Below are 22,750 nucleotides of genomic sequence, written 5' to 3'. Positions count from 1 at the left end.
ATGGAACTTTTTTAATTTTAACAATAATGATTCAAAATATTTCATTATAATAACAAGTAGTGATATATTCTTATTAATTTTTATCTCTTTCATCAGATTACTAATCTATGGAATTAAAAAACGATATTACTTTTCTAAGGCTTTCCAGCTTAGTCCTCAGGGATAGCGGTGCATCTGTAACCGAACTCAGGTAGGAATATTTAATCCTATTTGGAATTGATTACGGATGGTTATGGACGGCAGTGGCCAGTTACCATCAGATGGATTACATGCTCGTCTGCTAGCCCTATATTATATAAAAATTGTGTGCGATTACAACCATCGGTTATAGTTGAGTTAACCCAACTCGATATCATAAATATCGATTTTATAAAAAATACTATAAAAAATAATATAAAAAATATTATTCAAGATACATAATATATTCCTTTAATACGGTTTGCTCACGATTGGCTAGTAAATTATTTTCTATCGTAGGTTCTATAATGCGTATACTCCTTCGTTCGTTCTAAGTTTCGTAAAAATTCAATTGATTAATTTTATTAACATTCAACAGGAGCAAATTTCGTAAACAGCATCCTAATGAAGCTTATTTGCTTTTTGATCAATCGGTCACTATCATGGAACAGAAAAAAACAATTTCTGTTCCGTAGTCACTATACAGACCGACAGCGTTTTCAACTTTCAAGACCTAACTATAAGTAACTAAAACTTAAAATTTAGTAACTTTCTAAGTCTCAAAAATATCCACTTTGAAGAAATAATCCAATATACGCAATATAACCATTATATATTTTTTTAACCACCCTATCGGTTTTCCCATCCGATTTGTCCAACTATGGAACCGTAATCGAATATCGTTTTACTTTTATTTTTAGGAAGCAACACTATGTAATACGTTGAAACATTTTGTAGGCTGAAAGGCAAAAAGCCAAAGCCGTAAAACACCATTAAAAAAAAAAAAAAAAAAAAAATGAAACATTTTGACAATTAACAGCTGTGTTCCTGTTTTGATAGAATTGCCAATGTGACATTCTACGACCTACTTCTATTTATATTATATTTATTTGTAAATATTTGCGTAGCTATAAGTTGCAACTGTTAAAGTATTATTAACCTATTTACATTTAAATAAGTAGTTTAATACGCACATAGTGCGCACACTTTGTTTATAACTTGGCGTGTTGTTGCCGGTCTCTACAATCTATAAAATTAACGATTTGGTGATATCTGATAAGATTAAAGTTGTTATCAAACGAAATTATTAAATTAGCACCAGTCGGTTATTAAAACTTGAGAAGGAAGCATGGCTACGTGGTCTATGGGTCCAGGTACTTTGGAAGTGCCACTGTCGTTATTCGCTAAAAACAGGCAACGTTTGGCAGAGCAACTGCAGAGTGGGCAAGTAGTCGTGCTGCAGGGCGGCGACGACATCAGCATCTATGATACCGACATACAATATGTCTTTAGACAAGTAAGTATGAAGTACAATAAATGTGGACAATTATTGCTATACCTATACCTAATGAAGTATTATTGCTTTAATGCGTATTGTCACGTATGACTAAAGTACCATTATTTGTAGCAATAAGTATTGGAATTGAAACTTTTACAAACATCAGTATAAACTGCTTTCTTGATTAAACAAATGGGAACTTTGGACATTAAAATGGTACAATTAAAAAATATGAATTGAGTGTAGTTTACACAACTATTATAAGAAACAGAATTAAAATCCATCATAAAAGATCACACAAATTTAGTGCAATTGCTAACAAATCTAAATTGCCATAATATACTATGAAAGAATTATCAAATTCAAGATAATAATTTTGGTATTAAATAAACTTGTTTTTTAAAAAACTTTATTTTGAAATGAGTGTTATCAATATTAATTATATTTATAGGAATCCTACTTCACCTGGGCGTGTGGTGTCCGTGAGCCTGGGTGTTATTTTGCCCTGGATGTGAGCACAGGCAAGTCCCACCTGTTCGTGCCCCGCTTGCCTGAGGAGTACGAGGTGTGGATGGGCAAGCTGCTGGCCTGCGAGGAGTTCAAGAAGATATATGCTGTTGATGAAGTCCATTATGTGGATGAGGTATATAGATAAAGTATACAATATTATTATCATAACACATCATGAAAACCTTAGCAAAAGATGTTTTTAATTCTGCATTTACAATTGCATGGCACTGCTAAGCTACAATTTTAAGTATTTGCTAACATTTTCAAAATACATTAATGCTTAGTTTGAATGGTGTGGTAAGGTAAATAGTGAGCGAGTCTTATATAAAACATCATAAGAATGTTAGTTGCATACTGTGATTGCATTCATATGTGATGACAGTATGCAACCAACATTAGGTAGCATTTAATGAAATCCTATCTAAGTTTGATCATAAATTTCCATTGGCAGCAGTCGTCAATCACCATCAGGTGGACTGCATGCTCATTTTCTACTTCTAAAAAATATCATTTTATATCACGGCGTGCGTAAATGGACGTTTTACGCACGCTTCGCGTGCGCAAAACCCCCATTTCCGACCCCGTAATATAAAATTTTATACAACACGCGGACGAAAAATGTTTTTCTGACTCGTGTGATTGCAGTCCTCGCCTGCGGCTCGGCCTGCAAACTCACACTTGTCAGAAAAAAATTTTTCGTCCTCGTATTGTAATGTACTATTTTTATCATCATCACATTATCAAAGAAATAATACCCTAATCATCATATTTCATACAGACAGTAATATATTACGGGTGCATTTTGTAATATTAGGTATATCAGATAATTAGTAGTTTCTTTGTTATCAAAATAAAATTACTTGATAAAGCAATACCACCAATGTTGTCAAGGTCAAATTAATAATCATAGATGAATGCATAGGTTCAATAATAACAATATTGTTGTAACAATATGTTTAACAATGTATGGAAGATAAATTATTCTTAAATGTAACTATATTGACACTTGAAAGGCAATTCTTACCAAGTGTCATCCACAACTTATGAAACTATTGAAAATAATATTAAGTTTAATCTATAATTATATTTATTTCAGATCCGTGATGTATTGAAGAGGTTGAAGCCTGAAATTCTTCTTACCCTTGTAAGTATTTAAAAATCAGTGATAACCTTGTGGTAAGAATTTCAACCTCACAATAGGTGGTCTATGGTTTGAGTCCCAGTCACACAACTACAATGTCTCAAAGTTATGTGTGAATTAGAAATTAATTATCACATGTTAAGAAACCTGCATTTATGAGTTAAGAAAAAAAAAACTTAAATTGTGTAATGTCTACCAATTGGCACATTTGGCCAATGGCCTTTCCAATGGTATTGATATCTCTATCTCATAATAAAATTATACATCTAATTTGTATTTCATTTTACTTCCAGAGTGGACCCAACACTGACAGTGGGCTGACTGCTAAAGAGGCGGTATTTGAAGGAATTGATGAGTAAGTCTTATTAAACATAATTTGTCAGCAATTTAGTGTTCAAAACTGCTGTCTTCTGTTTGAAGGGTGTGGGAAGGGAAACATACTTATCCAAGGCATCCCAATCTATTCCTCAGGGGTAACAATTCATATCTATGTGATCTCAGATAGGACTCTTATCTGGGTTTGATTGCAGATGTCCATGGACGGCAGTAGCCACTTACCATCAAGTGATTGTTACCAAAATATTATTGAAAAAAATGCTGATTTATTTTTTTATCCTTTATACAAACTAAAATTATACATTTTAGTTTATGCATAATTTTATGATATATTTGTTTCCTAATAATCAGCTGTTGTTTTTCTATTTCAGTTTCAAAGTTGACAATGAAATATTATTCCCGATAATCGCCGAATTGTAAGTACTAACGAAACATTAATGAGTTTAATCTAGTCGATTACCGCCAGTAAGCCTTATATATCAAGATAATCTAGAAATTGTTATTGACGACTATAGCAACAAATTATCTATAATAATAATATGCATGTTGTATGTAAGCCAAATAATCATAAAACAATTAGGTATGTTGAAACCAGGGGAATACCTACCAATAATGTTTTGTACGAAAGTATCTATTACAATATTTATGCATGTTGTGTCAGACCTATGTGTCAGACATATCATATCTCTGCTTTATATATTTCTGAACTTAATTAAATGTACAAAACAAAGTATTTTTAATCCAATACAAAGTCACAAAGAGTTACGCCCATTTAAATCATTCTATTTTTATATTACTCATTTAAAGTTATTTGCACAAGGACCCCTTAGGAGAACAGTGCTCCGAAGCAAATAAAGGTGATATACAAAAACTATATATAATTGTAGCTAACAAACATATGCACTTAAGAGTTCATATCGGGTCAATCACCTCATTCATCAAAGCACTGTTCTTTGAATTCAACAAAAAATACTAGAATGTAAACAAATATAAAGTGTAAACAAAATATTGTATTGCAGGCGTGTAATAAAAACACCAGAGGAAATCGAAGTAATGCGATATGTTTGCAAAGTGTCGTCTGACGCCCACAAGGAGGTAATTGACCGTTTGTTACCTATTTTTTGTGTTGTTAAGCATTATTATAAATAATAGCATAACTTGTAGTCGTCCAGAAAATAAACAAACTGGAGATACAACGCTGTAATATATGTGATAGTATATCTATTAACACTTTTTTTTATCTTTATAAATTATCTTTGTATGTCATAGATTAGTAATGTTGTATGTTCTCATTATACCCACTTTCAATTCTTTTTTGGGGAGGTAATTCTGTAGGATATTGCTTTTATATGATATATTCCATATTTTATGTTCCTCGTTTTCATATAAGTAATTAAAAAAAAACTAACATACAACAATTTTCACTGTATGGAATTTTTGATGCACCCATATTTAACTTCTTAAGTTTAAAGTCTTAGGTAGATATGTATTATGTATATTAATAAATCCCTAATTGTACCTAAATACATTTTTAATACAAATTTTCAACATTAATTGAGAATATATATCCAATGAAAATCTTTGTCTACATCAAGCAACATAACAATGTGACGTCATAACATAAATTACATGCATGATGCAACCAGGTGATGCTGTACGCGAAGCCAGGTCTAAAGGAGTACCAATGCGAGTCGGTGTTTTTGGACCACTGCTATCGTGTGGGCGGCTGTCGTCACGTCTCCTACACCTGTATTTGTGGTTCAGGGAACAATGCTGCCACACTGCACTATGGACACGCTGGTGCGCCTAATAGCAAGATACTAGAGGATGGGGATATGTGGTATGTATATATCCACTAGGAGCCATCATCAGGGTGGACGAAGGTGGTAGAGCTTAGTCCAGTTTAGTCCTAACCTAATTTTATCTGGGGTTCATTACAAATATCCATGGACGGCAGTAGCCACTTACCATCAGGTGAACTGCTTGCTCGTCCGCTACTCTTATATTAAATTAATTATTAAAAAAAATATTAATTAAAAAAAAGGATTTTTTATCCATAAAAAATCAATCCAATTTCAATCCAGTGATGGATTCGTTTTTTATACAAATATGAATGTACCTTCAGCCATTGAAAGACCAAATTCAATCCAATTTCAACATATCCGAAGTCAAGGATATTTTGTTTATCTGTAGGAAGTGATCCATTCATGTTTTTTTAATCCATTCAAAAATCAAATTTTTATTGTCATCCATATAGTAATAGTAGTTAATAGTAATGGGTAGGGCATAGATAACTTAGACTAGACAAAAACGACTATGTAAAGATAACTGAGTATTTTGTTATTTTTACAGTTTGTTTGACATGGGTGGCAACTATGCGGGCTATGCGGCAGACATCACTTGCTCGTTCCCAGCCAACGGCAAGTTCACCAAAGACCAGAAGCTGATATATGAAGCCGTGTTGGCCGCACGAGATGCTGTCGTAAGGTACTTTAATTTTATAACATAAAACACAACAGAGAGTAGAAAATACTACATTCATATGAAATGAAATGAAATATATTTATTTTTGTATAGGCCAACGACGGCACTTACAAATTGTCAGGTACATTTTTTTTTAAACTACTATCGGATAGGAACGCGACCTCTTAGATCATAGATCCTACCAATACTATAATATATAGTAGTAGGATCTTTCGTGGTTCCACATTGGTGTGAAGGGTCTGGCTAGAGAGAAACTAAAAAAAGGCACTCTTACTTATAACTCAGTGATACAAATCTATATCAGACCTCAGTTAGGGTAGGCCTTCAATTGTATTTAGAGTTTATTACAAGTATATGTGTAATAATTCGCTTACATGTATGTGTATGTATGTTATGTTAGTATGGTGTCGAACACTTACTATGAGAAAGACTGCATGCTTGTAAGTTACCTTAATTCCATAGAATAATTTTTGATGTAATTATATTTTTGTTCTTTTACAGAGAGGCTAAGCCTGGAGTCATGTGGACGGATATGCACTTACTCGCTAACCGGGCTATGCTTGAACACTTGAAGGAAGGTGGTTTGCTTAAGGGTGATGTTGAAGAAATGATTAAGGTACAAATGTAATTTTTCATTACTTCTAAAAATTTGATTCCTAGAATTCGCTCATAAGTGATGCTATCTGATGGTGTAATAATACAGTTGTTTTTATTTTTTCAAAGTTAACTTATTTAATTTTCGGATAAGGATAAAGAATTAATTTTTAAATGTCATGAAGCAATTTTGTTTTTATTAAAATTCATTTCGTGGCTCTTCAGCATTTTTTGCTGATTCTTAATAGTTTTGGTTTTCGCTACCGATGCACAATTGAAATATTTACTCTGTATTAAGTAATACTTATGTTAAGTTAATATCAAGAACTTAACCATAATTTCTTAAAAAAAAATCGTAGCTGCACTAATGTTTAGCAGTGTTATTTTATTTTATTTGGAAAACATACAATGCTTAAAAACTAAGTTACTTACAATATACATAATTACATAAACTACTCAAAACAAAATAGGGCCCACCCCACGATCATCTACAAATTTGTTTACAAATATTTTGCACGGTTATCCTAACTTGACTCAAGTACTTAAACGTATAGTTGACATGTTTATGAATCTGTGCCAGCGTTTCTACCGATAACTTTAACATTATTCTTAAGTAGGTAGTCAAATAAAATGTAGGGTTAAAGAAAGTGATTAAATGCGTATTTTTGTCGCTCGCGTTCTCAGTCGTATTCTAAACGTTACTGTTGAAGCTTATTTGGTAAATCATTTCCTTTGATTACGGCGTTAGTTCTAATCAATATGCCTGGTCCTCGTCGTCATATGAACATGGAAACTGCAGCAAGAGCAGTTGCTATGCTTCAGGAAGGGCACTCCCAAAGATTTGTTGCAATAAGCATCGGTGTGTCCCGACGAGCTATCCGAAACCTGTGGGAACGTTATCAAGAGACCGGAAGTATTGATAGGAGATCTGGATCAGGGCGAGCGAGAGCCACAACGGCTCAGGAAGACAGATATATCAGATTAACTGCCCGTCGGGACCGTACAATCACCGCCCGAGCCTTACAAAATCAGTTACGGCAGTCTACTGGAAGACAAGTGAGCGATCAAACTATTCGAAATCGTCTCCACGAAGATGGCCAACGTTCCAGATTGCGTGTTGTCCGGCTCAAACTGACAAGAGCTCATCGTGCAGCACGCTTAAGGTTTGCGCGTGAACATTTGGATTGGACAATGGATAACTGGAGATCCGTACTCTTTACGGACGAAAGTAAAGTCAAGTTTTATAGTGACGACAGACGAGTACGTGTGTGGAGAAGGGAAGGAGAACGTTTCTCAGAACCATGCATCCATGAAACTGACCGTTTTGGGGGTCCAAGTGTTATGGTTTGGGGTGGAATAAGCTTGCTCGGTAAAACAGAGCTGGTAATTCTGGATGGAGGTACCGTAACCGCCGCTAGTTACGTCGAACGAGTAGTCCGTCCTCATATTGTTCCATTTTCACAAAGAATTGGCGCTAACTTTGTTTTAATGCAAGACAATGCTCGCGCTCACACGGCGCGTATCACACAGACTGCACTTTCTGATGCCAATATTTCAGTTTTACCTTGGCCAGCCATGAGTCCTGACCTCAACCCCATCGAACATTTATGGGATCAATTGAAAAGAAGCCTCAAAGAAAACTATAGCAGCGTGAACAGTCAAGAAGAGCTAATAAACGCACTAAAATTGTGTTGGGAGCAAATACCAGAACAAAACATAGTGCATCTTATCGAAAGTGTTCCAAATAGACTCAGGGAGTGCGTACGGAGCAGAGGAGGACCCACACGCTACTAAACTTAGGACTTGTGAACATATGGTCCCAATACAGTGATAAAATTTCAATTTCATTAATCCCATTATTTTACCAAAATATCGCCAAAAACTGTTCTTTGTGTTTAAATTTAAAAAAATAAACAAATTATGTAATTTGTTAAGCTCACATAATTTATGAATCCCTACTTCAACCATATCTAATTAGAAAAACTGAATAATTGTAAGCATTTTAAAATTAATGCAAAAAAACGTTGTGGGCCCTATTTTGTTTTGAGTAGTTTACTACACCATTTAATTGTTTTCGCATTTGTTTCGAAATTGTTCAATTGCCCCCGTAGATAAGTATACATATCTCACCGCTTTGTAATTGAAGGACGCCATTAAATGGCTTAAACAGCTGACAACTGAATCAGCCATTTAATGGCTTTCATGGTGTAATTTATGCGGAACAATGCCCACATATGCAGTTAAGTGGTGCAAACACACGAAATCGAAAAAAAAGTGCGGAGAAATATCGTTTCATTCGTAAATGATCTAAAAACTACTTTTTTTAAATATTTTTCAAACAAGAAAATAGATGACAGTGAAGATTTCAATTGGACCAAAACTGGTTACATATTCTTGTTAGGAGTGAGTAATCTTTACTGATCTTTACTAATCTACGATTGCCCCATTAAAAGTGCTCGCTTACCCTGTGGTATAGAGCTGAGCCGTATATTATATAAGTTAGTGTTAAAGTAGTATTAAGTTAGTCACAATAAAGCCATCAGCACAGCAACACGCCTCTCAATACTATAAGAGCCTGCTAGCAAGCAGCAACCTTCACTACAGCCCCATGTCCGCAGGCGGGCGTGAACGGCGTGCTGCAGCCGCACGGGCTGGGCCACCTGCTGGGGCTGGACGTGCACGACGTGGGCGGCTACCTGCCGCACTGCCCCGCGCGCCCCGCCGGCCCGCTGGCGCGCCTGCGCACCGCGCGCGCACTACGCGCACACATGGTGCTCACCATCGAGCCCGGCTGCTACTTCATACCCAGGGTGAGGGGGTGGTGGTGGGGGGACACTATACGCACTATAGCACGCACGCGGATGCGCACGTACACGTACGCGGATACGCACACATATAAATATACGCACATACGAACGCTGTTGCGCACGCACACACGCGGGTACGCGGGTGCGCACGTACAGAAACACACGCGCGTGCGCATACACACAAACACACGAACATACATAAGCGGGCATGCGCGCAAACACACAAACGGTGTACGAACAGCATACTACAGCCGCACGGGCTGGGCCGCCTGCTGAGGTTGGCCGTGCGCGCGCTGCGCCCACACATGGTGCTCACCAGCCCACGAGCCCGGCTGCTACTTCATACCCAGGGTGAGGGGTAGCTGCTCCCCGCATATGCGCACAACAACACTATACGCACTATAGCACGCACGCGTGCCTTTTTTTGTTTACGAGGGGGAAACCTTCAAAAGGTACCCAACGACGTGGGAGCAACGCCAGGTTATGTAGGATTTTTACCACACTAAAACCCCCCCGGTGGCCGTCCTCAACGCTTGGTGGAGAACTCCGGGATCTCCGACGGAGCACAACCGGAATCCTCCAAGCGCGATACCCCATTCGGGCTCTGCCCTGGGGGAGCAGTTTTCGCTCCTCCCACACCATGTAGTGTTTACGGCGGTATGCGACCACACATACCGCCGTCCTTCCCGGGGTCGCTTGCTGGACGGTTCACGCACGCGTGCCTACACACACATACGCATATAGGTGGGTGCGCACGTACACGTACGCGGGTGCGCACACACATAAATATACGCACATACGAACGCGTTTGCGCACACACACGCGTACGCGGGTGCACATACACACAAACGCAATCATACACGTATACGGGTGCACACACACAAACACAAGCATACACGTATACGGGTGCACACACACATAAATATACGCACATACAAACGCGGTTGCGCATGCACACACGTACGCGGTGTCGCATGCACACAAACACACGAAAACACGTACGCGGCCATGCGCGCAAACATACTAACGATATACGAACAGCATACTACAACCGCACTGACTGAGCCACTTGCAGCTACTTCAAACCCAGGATCATCTTGCATCAGTTATGTCCACTCGCTATTGGGGACCATTTACCAAAACAAACTTAAATTGTGTCATTGTTAGTGTTATAAATTGTGTGTGTGTAAAGTGTAGATAATTTGCTACCTATCATGTGAAATTCAAGCGAATTTTATTCAAATAATGATATCCATAAAGTAACTCATACAAATACAAATATTTTTCCTCCCTTAAATATCCGTGGATACGGATATATGAAATATGAATCCAGATCCGGCCCATCACTAATTAAATACAAACAGATTTCAGAAATATTAATATTACTTTATATCACGGCGTGCGTAAATTGACGTTTTACGCACGCTTCGCGTGCGCAAAACCCCCATTTCCGACCCCGTAATATAAAATTTTATACAACACGCGGACGAAAAATGTTTTTCTGACTCGTGTGATTGCAGTCCTCGCCTGCGGCTCGGCCTGCAAACTCACACTTGTCAGAAAAAAATTTTTCGTCCTCGTATTGTAATGTACTATTTCTTGTTCTAGTTGCTCCAAGGCGCTCAAAATAACCCAGAACAATCTAAATTCTTCAACTGGGAGATGGTTAACAGATTCCGCGGTTCCGGCGGCGTTCGTATCGAGGATGATGTGCTCATAACAGAGACTGGTGTTGAAAACTTGACATTCGTACCTAGGACGTAAGTAATTTAACAATAATCGCCATAGATATAATAAAGAATTATCCTTGTTATAAAATCGATATGTAAGCAACAGAGCGTCCACTCTGTAGACCCATAATCAACGTCATGGTAGGATACCCTTGCCAAATGCCTCCTGGTTTCTGGAGAGGCCGCCAAACCAGAATTAATGGATATCAAAATAGTTCTATAAATGACATAAGTTGAGCTAATTGAAAGTATCTTGAAAAGTACGGTACGGGTTACAGCGAAAAATTAAACACCACACATTAATAAAAAAATCTAATTTAACTTAAATGCTATAATAAATTAAATATCATCACTTTGTCTTACAGAGTGGCTGAAATTGAAGAACACATGGCTAATGGCGCCAACTTCAAATAAATTCAACAGCTGTACATCATAATATACTTACATGTATAATACTGTTTCTAAAATGTATATACCTATAACATAATTTATTAAGAAAAAAGTGTATGTATTTTTTGTAACATAAAATAATATCACCAATGTACAAAATCAGTAATAAAAAGCACTATGTAAAATATCACTTGTTTTTTATATTTAAATCCTATAAATGCTATTATCAGTAGGCATGTATAGTTCGCGCCAAACTGCTAGTCCGCTCTGAAGTTGTTGCGAGCAGGTGTAGTCATACAATTTGCTATGGCGACGCGATTCATTTCTATATTTAGAGCGGACTAGATGTTTTACGCGGACTATAATAAGGCTCGTTTTAAATCTAATAGTAACGTAAATAATTTTTCAACATTTGAGGTAATGCAATTTTGTTCAATGTTTTAATAAATTGTCTTGTAGATTTTTCGACACCTTTCCTTTTCTTAAGCACATGTCTTATTTTCAATCGAGTTAAATGCTTCAATGGGAAAACTGTGTTTCGTAGACATTCTGCAGGTACTTTTGTGTTCTCTAGTCCTGTCATGGACAACAAACTCTCTTGTACCTGGGAATAGTAAAAGATTTATGTCAAATTCGAGGAAGTTGTTGTGTTTATTATACGTCTGATAAAACTGACGCGTGTACAAAGAGCATGCATCCGCTATATCGCTTCAATCGAGTGCGACACACGATACATGGCGGCGGCGCTCAACTACTAAAAACAAGTATACAAAAAAATGCCCAATGCACCATGCTCTGTCGCATGTGTAAAAACCCTTTGAATGCTCATACTTTTTAATACAAATACCCAAGAATGCACTCGCGCAAGTTTTCGAACGCACCTAAACTTGACGTAATTTTAAATATGAAAGGATATTCATCAAATTGTTTCAACTGCACAATATATAGATTCTATTAGTAAGAATTATAAAAATGTAAAATATAATGCTTACTTTTGGTTGCATCCGGTTTATGACATTATTTTCGTGAGCAAACTTCAAAAGAAGGTCTGGTTCACACTGCAAACTATATGGCAACATCAAGGGTGATGTACTCGGGTCACTTTGCAAGGATACCAGGAATGCATCAGGTATGCAAATTTCTCTATTTTCACAAGTAGTGGAACTGCAGTAATCCACATTACAACCATGATCTATGAGTATTTTGAACACCTGAAACAAATGATTTCTTTTAGAATTTAAGTATACTTTGCTAGCTTACCAGATGTTCCTATATTTTACAAAACTTACCTCTTCAAAGCATTTCTCATGTGAGCGTAAATGTATAAAAACTAATGGTGGACATTCATCCGCAAATAGAGCATTAACAGAGGGACCATTGATAAGAAACAAATTAAACAAATCCCTGAATTTCTGTGGTGAACAATCATAAACATATTCACAGATATACAAGTATGTATTCAACGGAGCATGTGTTAAATAACTAAGCTCATATTCACCAATTTTGTCTAAACCCTTTAGAAATGGTCCATAATAATCGAAAAATTCTGGTCCCAGGTGCATTAACAGCAAACTAATTATGTCGTAATTAAAGTAATTTGGTTTACATGATAGTTGAATAATTTCTGTATTTAACTCGTTTAAATCGGTGACCTCTAAGAGGATGCTGAAAAGGTCAGCATTACCCATTGTTATAGCAGCCATAAGCGCTATATCTCCATGCCAGTTCTTTATATTAGGATCAGCGCCATTCTTTAATAAGTATTTAACAATTTTTTCACTGCCTCCTATTGTTGCTAAGTGTAAAGCAGTGTCCCCATTGCATGTAACAACATTAATATCAGTTATAAATGGGACTAAGTATTTCACACTTTGAAAGCATCCCTTATAGCATGCTAGATGCAGCGGTGTGTAGCTAGATTCGTTTTTAATCTCTGGATCTGCTCCAGCGTGCAGGAGAACATTGACTGCCTGTGGTTGAGTGGACCCTGCAGCATCATGTAATGGTGTATCACCATCAAAGTCTTGCACATCGATCATTGCTCCATACTTTATTAGCATCTCTGACGCATCTATTCTTCCTTGGCAACTTGTAATATGTAATGGAGTCACTTGTTCTGTGCTACCATAGTTTGCTATGTCCGGTGTGCTCTCGAGCAAAGCCTCGATAGTCTTTAAGGAGTTCGCGTACCGACAAGCAAGGTACAGAGCGGTGTGTCCCTCGTGAGACTCGGCCAGTGGCCTGCAATCCGGGTGTTGTAGTATCAACATCATGCTCTCAAAGCTATCGTTAGCAGCAGCTTCGTGCAGGCACGTCCAGCCTCTATTATCTATGCAGTTTGGATTCATTTTAGTGAGCAGTCTCGTGACGGCTCTAACATTATTATGCCTCGCCGAAAGGTTCAGTGCATTTGAGGTAACCGGGTTGAGAGAACTAAAGTCCATATTTTTTATAGATCCAAACGATTAGTAAGGAAAACCGTTATAACAAACGTTTAATAAATCGACATGTATTTTTGTTTAACTTATTACAAGTGAAACTTAACTGGCAATTGATGCCATATTGATTATTTAAATACAGGAAATTCACCGAGAACGTTCGTTTATGTCGGGGAATCACAGCAATATACCAGCGACCCGATGTACAATGTCTTTTCTAAGAAATTACACAATTCTAATTTATTTACCGCAATGTGTACAAAAAAGCCCAATATCCCTTCACTTCACTGACTTCAGACTTGCACAGACCTGTGCTGTAGAGATGTGCTGAGTCAGGTCGACTCGAGTCAGTACTCGAGTACTTACATAAACTCGCATACTCGAGTACCAATAGTGATACTCGAGTACCATTAATACTCGAATACTGACGATACTCGTACACTACAACTACTACTCGTACAAGTAAAAAGTTGTTTAATTTTGTGTAGTGAGTGGCGTTTTTTTTGGTCTTATTTATTTATTTATTTATTTATTTCTTAGGGATAACAACAGCGTACGCCAATTACAGTTATCCACAGATTAACATACATGTAGTAAAATAGACTAATATTAAATTATTTTACCTACATACAATTGTTTTCATGTGGGTAGACAAAAAAGTAACTTCAAGACATAACTACGACGTTATATGAAAATAAATAAATCTATCAAATACAAATAATAATTATTAAATATGTTTTACATAAATAGCAATAATAAGGTATATATATTAATATAAATAAAAATATACGTATATACATATATGAAATAATTCGAAAATTATTTACATTGAAACATATTATTATCATTATATTATATTATAAATGACATCATGAATTTAATATTATTTTTACTACCTCATTTTTGAAAACATCCTTAGTAACTAAGAATGGGTCAACTATACTAAATTTTTTATTGTAAGTATTGAGCAAACGCGCTAAAACACTATTACTTCCATACCTTGTCGTGTGAAAAGGAACATGAAACATAACATTACTAGTGTGACGGGTGCGATATTTAGGGACGTTAAACCTAATACAAGCTAACAAATCGGGACAATCTATGAACCCTCGTAGAATATCATAAAGAAATCCCATATCCAAAAGAACTCTTCTTTCTTCAAGCTTAAGGAGATTATAGTGTTTACAATCATCATCATAAGATGAGCTTGACCGTTTAATTTTATGATTTAAATGAGAGATAAACCTCCTTTGAATTCTCTCAATGTTATGCACATGGATGGCATAGGCTGGTGACCATATCTGTGAAGCATATTCCAATATGGATCTGACGTAAGCAAAATAAACAATTTTTAGGCTTAATGTATCATTAAAAGGAAGGCAAGTTCTCACTATAAATCCCAGATTACGAAATGATTTACTACAACTGGAATTAATATGATCGCGCATGGTCATTCTGGAATCCAGTAAAATTCCAAGGTCACGAACAATGTTCACTCTCTCGATTACAACGCCATTGAAAGTATATGGGAAAATTATAGGACAAAATTTACGCGTAAATGAAATAATTTGACACTTACTGATACTTACAGTGATATTATTGTTTATGTAATACTTATATAACGAGTTAAGATCCTTTTGTATTAGCTCACAATCATTAGTTGAACGTACTCGCATATAGATTTTTTTATCGTCAGCATATAATAAGTGTCGAGCATTACTTATATGGTTATTAATATCATAAATGTAGGCATTGTAAAATAGAGGGCCGAGGTGAGATCCTTGTGGAACGCCTGACAAGACTGTAACAAAGTCTGATCTGTAGCCACCAAGAACGACAGCTTGAGAGCGGTTAGTTAGATAAGATTTAACCCATCTTAATAAATCACCATGAATACCAAGTGATTGCAGCTTGTATATTAGAATGTTATGGTCTACCCGATCAAACGCCTTCTCAAAATCGGTGTATATTACGTCGACTTGACCACCACCCACCATATTATTAAGAACATACTCAGAAAAACATGCAAGATTAGATACGGTTGAACGTTTCTTTAAAAACCCGTGTTGTGTATCAGGGATTCCACTTGAAATTATAGGATATAGGTGATGAAAAATAAGTTTTTCAAAAACTTTAGCGAGGCAATTCAAGATTGAAATTGGACGGTAATTATTTATTTGTGATTTGGAACCCTTTTTATGAATAGGTATTAAATGTGCCTTCTTCCACAGCAACGGAAAAACACATTGTTTTAAGGACAATTTGAAGAGTAACATAACAGGATAGCTAAGGCTTTTGGCACAGGATGACAGGAAAATAGGAGGTACACCATCACATCCAGCCCCTTTTGATGTATCAAGACTTTTTAATGACTTTAATATAAATTCCTCAGATACTAATATTTTTGAAATACCATCGTTACCCTGATGATCCATAAGAATACTGTGTGAATTATTTGATTTTGGAGATGTAAAGACACTCTTGAAAAAGTTATTAAAGGCTGAGCAAATATCTTGGGAATTGGTGTAATTAATATTATTATGTGTGAGGCAACTTGGATAATTGGATCCACCCTTTTTTGATTTGACATATTTCCAGAAATATTTAGAACAATGTTTAATATTTTTTTCAGTGTTACGAGTGAAGTTTTCGAAGCATTGTTTTTTAACTCGATGATGTCTTTCGCGGAGTAATTTAAACTCATCGTAGTCGCGAGGGTTTTTAAGTTTTTTCCATTTCTGATGAAGCTTAAATTTTTCTCTTGTAATTTTAATTAAAGCTCTGCTGTACCAAAAAGGGTAATTATTATTATTATAAGACACTAGTGGAACAAATAAAGCAAAACATTCATTTAATTTATCGTAGAAATTTTCGACAGCCTGATCCACTGTGTCCGTATGTAAAATCAATTGGTCCCAATCCACTTTATTCAAATAATTATTAATATGTTCATAGTTGCATTTGTAAAAATTATATTTAATATGAGAATTTTCTTTAAAAGGTTTGATAAACAGGTCATGTAATTCAATTGAGAACGGAGGATGTAATGAGTCTAACTTAGAGAGTGGATCTGATTTTGTAATTACTAAGTGTAAATTCGAAAAACATAGGTCAAGAATATTATTGCATCGATTTAAAATTAAATTAAACTGTTTCATACCCCAGAAACTCATATCCTCTGCAAATGCACAAGCAGTTTCTTGTGTAATAGTTCTACCAATATGTGATAAGGACCATTCCGATGTGGTCCACTGTAAACAGGGAAGGTTGAAGTCACCAACTACTAGGTAACTGTCAGTGGGTGAAGATTGATAAAACTTTTCAAAAGTGTTCCTAAACTCATTAATGTACTCCGATAACATAAGTTCATCTGGCGGTATGTATACTAAAATTATATTTAAGTTATTACACGTTCCAAGTTTACGTGACGACAAAGTCACACATAAAGATTCAAAATATTTACAACTCCACTCAGATCGTTTCCAAGCGCCTAGCTCACGACGCGCACAAACCATCACCCCGCCACCTGCATTCTTTTTTGTGGCTGCGAAGTCGCGGTCACAACGGAATATGTCAAACCTCCCGTCACACAATTCACTATCTAAAATATCGCTTTGCAACCACGTCTCAGTCAGTAATATTAAATTATAGTCACATGACAAAATGTTGTTGTATAGGTTTAAACATTTACTGCGTAGGCCCCGAACATTTTGATAAAAAATGTGTAACTTTTTGTTATTCATAATTATTAAGGAATAAATATAAACTTATAAAGTTTTTTCTTTAATTTCCCATGTATAGGGTCATTAATAGCATAAAACAAAAACAAACATTTAGGAAGGATTTCAAATATGAGATCACACTTATATTTAAGTGATATAATATTGTATTTTGTATTAGATGTATAATATACTACGTGTTTAAAATTTGACTCAGATAAATAATAACAAATTGTATGTATTTTTACATTCAATACAATACAAGTTTTGGTTGAAAACGGTGCTAGGTAATTAAAATAAAATAAACAAAAATATAAAACATACACTATATTATTATAATATATATATATTTGAAAATATGAAGATATAATAAATAAGGTCATATTATTATTACTATAAATATATTGAAAAACATGATATATTATAAAATAAATAATCAAAATATAACATAGCAAAATTATACGTTTTACAAACTGATTGAAGGCAACAAAATATAGATTTAGAACTAGTCACATAATTTTCTCGAGATCTTTACTGTCTTTTATGTATATAGCAGGACTTTTATCATTTCTACGTACAAAAATCTTGCCATCCCGTATCCAGATAAACTGATACTGAGCGGCTCTCACTTTCTCTTTAGTATTTTTATACAGTAATTTATTATCTGGAGTCAGGTGTTCATTTATGTAGATCTTCCTCTCATCTCCGGGGAAACCAATGTCACATAACCTTATGCCTTTCTTAGCCCGAACTGCAGACAGAATTGAGTCTCGTAATAAACGTGATTGTAGCTTCACTACAATTGCTTTCGGACGGTGTGTGACCGTATTATATGGACGAATCCTTGTAATATGTATGATGTCAGCTGGTGATGATTTTACCTCTAATGAATTTGTTATGTTATGGAAATGAGTGGATAAATCTTCTTTTAATTTTTCGGGGATACCACAAATCTCAAGATTATTAAGCCGGGATTGTTGTTCTGTACTCTGTATTTTCGCTTCAAGTACTTGTACTCGGGTGACTAATTCTGTGCATTGAGAACTACTGACTTCAAGTTTCTGTAGGCTATATTCAAGTTCTTCCTGCCTTCGCGAGTGAGTGATAAATGTCGTATTAATTTCACTTAGACGTAGGTTTGTATCAGATAGTGATTTCTTTATAACGGTGTTTTCCTCCGTAAGTGCGTTTAACTTTGAATTTATCTCCAATAGGTTAGAATTAAGTTTAGACAGTTGATCTGACAAGGCAGTAGTAACTGCAGCCGTAACACTGGTTATGATTTTGTCGTTAAATATGACCATTTGCTGTTCAATCTTCTCTTCTAATGTAAAAAGCAAACTATGATATAGTTCGTCCTCGGGTTGCTTTCTTTTACGTGAATTGAAGTTTATATCCTTATCTGAAGACATGGTACTTATATCAGGGGATGATCCGAATTTACTGGGCGGTGTACGTTGCAAAGCCATTTGTGCAGTTCGTGTTTTCTTGTCAGAATATCGTAAACGCCTTAGAGAATGTGTCACTTACACCTTTGTTCAAGTTCGTCACAATTTGTAACTTTGTTGGTAAAATGTTATGTTTAGGTTAACACGTAAAACTGTTATTTTACTCAATTTTAACATGCACAAAACGTTTTTCGTATTGTTTAACACTACTTTCACAACTTTACAGTCCGAAATGCGTATAATTTACCACTAAAATTGAATTAATTAGCGAGAGTAAATACTGCTGCGTCTACCCGCCACAAGATGCAAAAAATGATGCTATATCTTCCGTGCTATTGGACTGTATATTGAGCAAAGTACTCGAGTACTTTGTGAATACTTTGGACTCGAGTGCTGACTCGATTCTTTTTTATATGAGTACTAAAGTACTCGAATACCAAAAATGGCCGACTCGGCACATCATTACTGTGCTGACTTGACTTATGTTCGTGTGTCAATGTCAACATAAGTTGTGATTTAATTGTAATTGTCAAATTTTGACACTTATTGCCAGACATAAATGATCTTATCCATTATAGGAAAATAGGACTGATAATAATAGGACAGCATAAAGGGACTCAATAAAGTTGTTTAATCAAATAAAATAGGTAACTTTATTACAAAAAACCATCAAAAAACAAACTGTTTTTGGAACGTACACATAATACAGATCACTATTTACATATTAAAACCCAATTAATAACCACATAAATTATATATATATAATCCTGTAAGGAATGGCATGCGTTCTCCATGTTGCCGTCTAGGAGCGACTTTGTTGTCTATGGCGGGTTTTCTCCTCTCCCCCCCGAGGCAAAGGGAAAAATATGAGATGCCATAGATTCAAGATGGCGGCCGATTTAAAATTTTTAACTTTTTTATTTATTGACTTTACGCAGATGTTTGTTTCTTTTTCGAATAATATTCGGGTGGGCGTTACGATGAAATTGGAAAAAAATGAAAAACCAAGATGGCCGCCGAGATATTTGAGTTTGAAATTTTTCAATTTTCGAGGTGTTTTTGGGAGGTCGTATCTCTTGGGATTTTTAATATTTTGTTGCCATTTTTTTAAATTTTCTCGGATATATCCTCAATTTTGCCAAATCGGATTTATTTTTTTTTTCAACAAGATGGCGGGTCGTCTGTTAGGCGATTTGTAAAATGTACGAAAAAACGGATTTTTTGAAGTGAAATATTCGGAGGTTGGCAACGTTTGAGCTATTTGGTTTGTTCGGGGCGGTCGTGGGGCTCGGTCCGAAGTGTTGCCAGGTTTGAGTTTTTTTCTCCCCACTCTTACAATTTTTCAAACTTTTCATTCAAAAATATGAAAAGTAGAAGGAGAAATATTTTTGATGAACATTTTTCACAGGAATATTTTTTTTGGCTGTCGTAATGACATTTGACCATTTTCGTCGATGTCGACTGGCAACACTGGCCGCAGGAATTTTTTTTCAGTTTTACGCAAAATCGACTTCATCGACCTGAAGGAGTGGTGGGGGGTGGGTTTGATGTATGAGTGAAATTTTTTGTTTGCCTCCGTGTCTATGGGAAAAATCTGAAACTTTCAAAATTCAAGATGGCGGCCGAGCTGGATTGGGCAACTTTTTTTTTTATTTTGCACCTATCCAAGATCGGTATTGTTTCCGGCTAATTTGAGGGCGACTGATACGATGAAATTAGAAAAAGTTGAAAAAACAAGATGGCCGCCGAGATACTTGAGTTTGAAAATTTTCATTTTACGAGGTGTGTTCGCGGGGTGGCACTGATGTGTTTTTTTAAATATTTTTTTGATTTTTTTCGTTTTTTTTCTCGGATATATGCTCAATTTTATCAAATTGGATTTATTTAATTTTTTAACCAGATGGCGGATCGTTCGTCAGGCAATTTGTAAAATGTATGAAAAATCGCATTTTTTGAAGTGAAATATTTTGAGGTTGGCAACATTTCAGCGAATCGCCTTGTATGGGGCGGTTGTGGAGCGTGACTTGAAGTGTTGCCAGGTTTAGGATTTTTTTTCTTCGTTCATACTTTTTTTGGAACTTTCCATTCAAAAATGTAAAAAGTAGAAGGAGAAACATTTTTAATGAAAATATTTTACATGGGTATTTGTCAGGGGGGTCGTAATGACATTTGACCATTTTCATCCAAATTAACTGGCAACACTGGGAGCTAGATTTTTTTTTTCACTTTTTTGACATTTCGAGTAGCCCAGCCTAAACTATTGGTGGGGGGTAGTAATAATGTATGAAATATTTTTTCGGTATATTATGGTGGTTATAGGAAAAATGGGAAACATACAAAATTCAAGATGGCGGCCCTCCTGCGATTTTCAACTTTTTTTTTATTCTGCGCGCCTATCTGAGATTGGTGTCATTTTCGGCTAATTGTAGGACGACTATTACGATAAAATTAGAAAAAAATGGAAAAACAACATGGCCGCCGAGATATTTGGGTTTGAAATCTTTCATTTTTCGAGGTGTGTTTGTGGGGTCGTAGCGCGGTGGTTTTATTAATATTTTTTCGATATTTTTGATTTATTGGCCGGATTGTATCCTCAATTTTATCATATGGCAATATTATTTTTTTTAATCAGATGGCGCACCTTGTGTCAGCCATTTTGTAAAATGTACGAAAAAATGCATTTTTCGACGTGAAATATTTTGAGGTTGGCAACATTTGAGCGAGTCGCTTTGTACGGGGCGGTCATGGAGCTCGGCTCGAAGTATTGCCAGGTAAAGTTTTTTTTTTCATCGTTCATACATTTTTTGGAACTTTTCATTCAAAAATGTAAAAAGTAGAAGGAGAAATATTTTTAATGAAATTTCTTCACAGGACAATTTTTTTTGGGCGCCGTAATGACATTTGACCATTTTCATCTTAATTAACTGGCAACACTGGGATACAGAATTTTTTTTCGCGATTTTCACTTTTTGAGTACTTGGGCGGAAACCGTAGACAGAGCATATAAGTAATGTATGGGAGATATTTTGTATTTCAAATGGACCCTATGTAAAAAATCGAAAATCCAATGTTGCCATATACAAAAAAAATGTTTTCATACAAATGCATTTTCTACAGGATTATCGAAGATTTCAGGCTGTTACCAACATTTGAGGTCATTTTTTTGTATGAGGCGCTTAATGGCAGTTATAAACTGTACCAATGTGTAACGAAATATTTCAGTGTTGCCATACAAAAAATAATAATTTTCAAACATGTGCATTTTTGTATGTCACATTTCAAGCTGTTGTAAATTTTTGACAACGTTATAATGTATGACGCGTTTGTATGTACTAATAGACTGCACATTTTGGTAAAAAAATATTTTAGTGTTGCCATACAAAAAATATTAATTTTCATACATATGTATTTTTGTATGTAATATTTCAAGCTGTTGTCTTGTATTGGTAACATAAGAATGTATGAGGCGTTTGAACGTACTAATATTGTGCACATTTTGATTAAATAATATTTTAGTGTTGCCATACAAAAAATAATAATTTTCATACATTTGTATTTTTGTATGTGGTGTTTCGGGCTGTTGTCTCCCTTTAAAGACCACCACCATCATGCCCAGCATCACTTAACGTCAGTTTTCTGTATGAGGCGTTTAATGGTACTTATAGACTGTACATATTGGTGGAAAAATATTTCAGTG

At 35.6% G+C, this 22,750-nt stretch overlaps 2 protein-coding genes across 2 annotated transcripts; one reads left to right on the top strand and one right to left on the bottom strand.

Moving 5' to 3' along the window:
* The first annotated feature begins 991 nt into the window (after positions 1-991).
* Dip-C (dipeptidase C) lies at positions 992-11,635 on the top strand. Its single transcript, XM_073075345.1, has 12 exons — positions 992-1,474; positions 1,908-2,099; positions 3,063-3,110; positions 3,401-3,462; positions 3,815-3,859; positions 4,463-4,538; positions 5,090-5,283; positions 5,796-5,930; positions 6,429-6,543; positions 9,140-9,331; positions 10,937-11,088; positions 11,424-11,635. Exons 1-12 carry the CDS (start codon positions 1,307-1,309, stop codon positions 11,470-11,472), a joined length of 1,428 nt encoding a protein of 475 aa, XP_072931446.1. The 5' UTR covers positions 992-1,306; the 3' UTR covers positions 11,473-11,635.
* Positions 11,358-14,383, bottom strand: LOC140743764 (uncharacterized). The gene is made up of 3 exons (XM_073075333.1): positions 12,738-14,383; positions 12,441-12,659; positions 11,358-12,052 (listed from the first exon to the last, which is right to left on the bottom strand). The coding sequence occupies exons 1-3, from the start codon at positions 13,890-13,892 to the stop codon at positions 11,831-11,833; spliced, it is 1,596 nt and encodes a 531-aa protein (XP_072931434.1). The 5' UTR covers positions 13,893-14,383; the 3' UTR covers positions 11,358-11,830.
* Positions 14,384-22,750: the final 8,367 nt, after the last annotated feature.

This window comes from Epargyreus clarus, unplaced genomic scaffold, assembly GCF_041222505.1.
Source record: "Epargyreus clarus isolate Ecla_fem2 unplaced genomic scaffold, WU_Ecla_fem_2.2 ptg000001l, whole genome shotgun sequence".
NCBI lineage: Eukaryota > Metazoa > Arthropoda > Insecta > Lepidoptera > Hesperiidae > Epargyreus > Epargyreus clarus.
This window is presented reverse-complemented; position numbering and strand designations above follow the sequence as displayed.

Bases quoted from the DNA above. Each gene is read 5' to 3' on its own strand.
- Dip-C (XM_073075345.1), top strand. From the start codon at position 1,307: ATGGCTACGTGGTCTATGGGTCCAGGTACTTTGGAAGTGCCACTGTCG. The intron at 2,100-3,062 runs GTATATAGATAA...TATTTATTTCAG, and splicing joins AAGTCCATTATGTGGATGAG to ATCCGTGATGTATTGAAGAG. The intron at 11,089-11,423 runs GTAAGTAATTTA...TTTGTCTTACAG, and splicing joins TTGACATTCGTACCTAGGAC to AGTGGCTGAAATTGAAGAAC.
- LOC140743764 (XM_073075333.1), bottom strand. From the start codon at position 13,892: ATGGACTTTAGTTCTCTCAACCCGGTTACCTCAAATGCACTGAACCTT. The intron at 12,660-12,737 runs GTAAGTTTTGTA...CATTTGTTTCAG, and splicing joins ATGAGAAATGCTTTGAAGAG to GTGTTCAAAATACTCATAGA. The intron at 12,053-12,440 runs GTAAGCATTATA...TACTATTCCCAG, and splicing joins TAAACCGGATGCAACCAAAA to GTACAAGAGAGTTTGTTGTC.